General features: G+C 57.3%; 1 protein-coding gene across 1 annotated transcript; it reads left to right on the forward strand.

Moving 5' to 3' along the window:
- Positions 1 to 821: 821 nt before the first annotated feature.
- LOC104072593 (paired mesoderm homeobox protein 2-like) lies at positions 822 to 2,595 on the forward strand. The gene is given in 4 exon segments (XM_009572105.1): positions 822 to 938; positions 941 to 1,198; positions 1,351 to 1,529; positions 2,095 to 2,595. Coding segments are annotated over 4 exon segments (690 nt in total). The 3' UTR covers positions 2,231 to 2,595.
- The last annotated feature ends 462 nt before the right edge of the window (positions 2,596 to 3,057 follow it).

Below are 3,057 nucleotides of genomic sequence, written 5' to 3' on the forward strand. Positions count from 1 at the left end.
ATACAGAGCAGAAAACCCCAATATAACCCTGCTATGAATCAGAATGTAATAAAACTATTAACATTTCAAATAATTCCAAAATACTTTCCCACCAGTAGGTACAGATTGGATCCAGATGCTTTATTAACAGAAAGAATAATTAACCAGTACCTCCATAAGGAAGAACGACAGCGAGACGTGTTCCCCATGAAGCCTTTACAGGCAGCTGAGTGGGTATCTCAGAAAAAGACTTCATAAACTTGCCTAAACCTGATGATATTAGTGACAAAGAGGAGATTAATCTCAGCCTGGCTGAAAGCCCAAGATCAATACTGAGAAACCAAACTACACCCTCAGCTTCATGTTTCCATGAGCCAGCAAAGCCAGAAATAAACACTGCGGAGGCTGAGCTCTGTGAGACGTGGTGGCGTTCGTTCATAGCTCTGAAGACCGGGGTTGGATGAGCAGATGCTCGGCTGCAGTCCTGTGTCACCTTGGGGACGTGTCACAGCCAGGGCTTCAGGGGGGTGCTGGAGGTGGGAGCTGAGACCCACATCTCAGAAATGTTTCGGTGCTGAATTTCCATCGCCGTCCATGGAAGCTTGATCTAAAACCTTAGCAAGAGCCAAGCCCAAGGCACCCTGTGGATGTGTCCCCATTTTGGGGGGGCTGTGAGATGCAGTCCTAGCAGTTTGGGTCAAGTGCTGCCCCAGAATCCACTGAGACTGGTATTAAAATCAGGTCCAGGTGGTTTTAGCCAGATGGTGAAACCACCACAGGTCTTTGCAAATGTCGGGTTTAACCCTAAGCTCCAGCAGGTCCTTCAATAGGTTTTGATTCTCATGGATACCACAGGGTTGCACGTATGCTGCTCCCCGCAGAGTCCCAGGTGCCCGGCAGGGAGCACGGCTGGTACGGAGCAGGACAGTGCAGACCCCCAGGAGGGCTCGAACCCAGCCAGGTCCCCATGTGGGGTCTGTGGGGTCTCACATGGGTCTGGCTCTCATGTGGTCTCTTCTGTGCTTTCCCCACAGGCGAGAGCCTGAGCCCAAGCCGCGGGGCGGCCAAGAGGAAGAAGAAGCAGAGGAGGAACCGCACCACCTTCAACAGCAGCCAGCTGCAGGCTCTGGAGAGGGTCTTCGAGAGGACGCACTACCCTGACGCCTTCGTGCGGGAGGAGCTGGCGAGAAGGGTCAACCTCAGCGAGGCAAGAGTCCAGGTGAGCAAAGGTTTGTGTGGGAGAAAACAAGACCCTCTGCCTTGTCCCCTCTCTCGTTTCATCCTGCTCATGACCATGATCAGTAGGTCAGATGCTTGGGACATCCCTGCTTGCACCGGGTTCCCCACTGACCACCTTCCCTCCCCGCGCAGGTCTGGTTTCAGAACCGGAGGGCCAAGTTTCGCCGTAACGAGAGGGCGATGCTGGCCAACAGATCGGCATCGCTCCTCAAATCCTACAGCCAAGAGGCAGCCATTGAGCAGCCCATGGCACCGCGGCCCACCGCACTGACCCCGGAGTATCTCTCCTGGACCAGCACCTCCCCGTACAGGTAGGTGCAGGCACTGGAGGAGCTGGGGAAGAGGTGGCCATGGGACAGGCTGCCTGGGGACCGCCCCACCGCCGTGGGAGTGCAGCCCTGTGCAGCTGCTGAGGACGCGGGGAGTTTTACAGGGCCTAAAGGAGCTCGTCCGGCTTTGCTTTGGGAACCTGTTTCATCCCCGTCTGAGCATCCCCTGCCCACCACTGAGCAGGCTTCCCTGCCTCCATGCATTTCGGGGCCGGAGCGGGGGCCCTGGTCCTCGCAAGGGATTCGCTTGGCCTCATTCTGACCCTTCCCACATCTCGGCACGGGAGGTGGCATGGGTCCCTTCTGGTTCCCAGCTCTCCGCGTCCAGCCATCTCGTCCAAAAGCTCAAGGCAGGGTCTCCTGGTGCATAGTTTGAGGGCTTCCCACATGCATCCAGCCACATAAAAATGCTGAAGCCTTGACTGCTCTTGTGGGAGATGTCTGAGAGGGAACAGCCAGCCTGGCCTGGGAAGCCAGCAAGACCGTGCGGGGCACGGGGACTCCTCCGTGGGCCATGCCTCATTCCTCCCCTGCTCCCTCCCCACAGCACTGTGCCCTCCTACAGCTCCAGCGGGACCGCAACGCCCACCCAAGGGGTGAACATGGCCAACAGTATCGCCAGCCTGCGCCTCAAAGCCAAAGAGTTCAGCCTCCATCAGAACCAGGTGCCAACCGTGAACTGACCAGGGCAAAGCCCACCCCGTGGCCTCATCCAGGATACAGCGTGGAGCTCCTGTGCCGGTCCAGGACAAATCCGCCGCCCGCCCAACCCACATGCCACTCATCCAACGTCTCAGCACCTCTCCTCTCTTCTTCTCTTCCCTTTTGAAGGTAGAGTCAGTCCCAGGCTGAAGTGGCACATAATTATAGCCACATATGGAGCAAACTTGGTTAGAAACTTGCTTTTCCGCACACCCTTATAATAAAGGCTATATATACACACACATACCCCCCACGCGCTCTTCAAGGACAAACAGACTTGCCAAGGGAACAAGAATTTGCTTCCAAACATGGAAGGATCTTGGACTATTGGATTTGACCAATTTGGGTATCTCGCCCAGAGAGCCAAAGAGTTATTGGGTCTTCTCCTCCCGCAGGGACAGCATGCAGCAGCGGGAGGATCACGAGCCCCCCTTTCCGCCGGGCTGCGACTCGTGGCGCTCAACCGCGCGTGCCGAAGCTGACCCGCGTGTTCGCCTCTTTGTGCATCCCCAGTCGCGGTGCTTGGGAGAGACTTTGGGAAGCCGACGGCTCGACCCTGCCGCGGCTGGGCCCGGCCAGCCCCCTGCACCGCACTGCCTGCATTTAGAAGCTGCCTATGTCGATGGCATCAGGCTTTGTCCCTTCCCAGAGGGACGAGGAGGGCTGGAGCATCTCGACAGACTCGCTCGGAGCCTGTGAGCTCTCCTGCGAGCTGGGGGGAGCATCGCCGGTCCCCAAGCAGGCACCGCTGCCCTGCCTCGGTGGGTTTGCCAGCGATTCTGCAGAGCCCCAGGTCATTGAACCGTCC

Source organism: Fulmarus glacialis, unplaced genomic scaffold (genome assembly GCF_000690835.1).
Source record: "Fulmarus glacialis isolate BGI_N327 unplaced genomic scaffold, ASM69083v1 scaffold18342, whole genome shotgun sequence".
NCBI lineage: Eukaryota > Metazoa > Chordata > Aves > Procellariiformes > Procellariidae > Fulmarus > Fulmarus glacialis.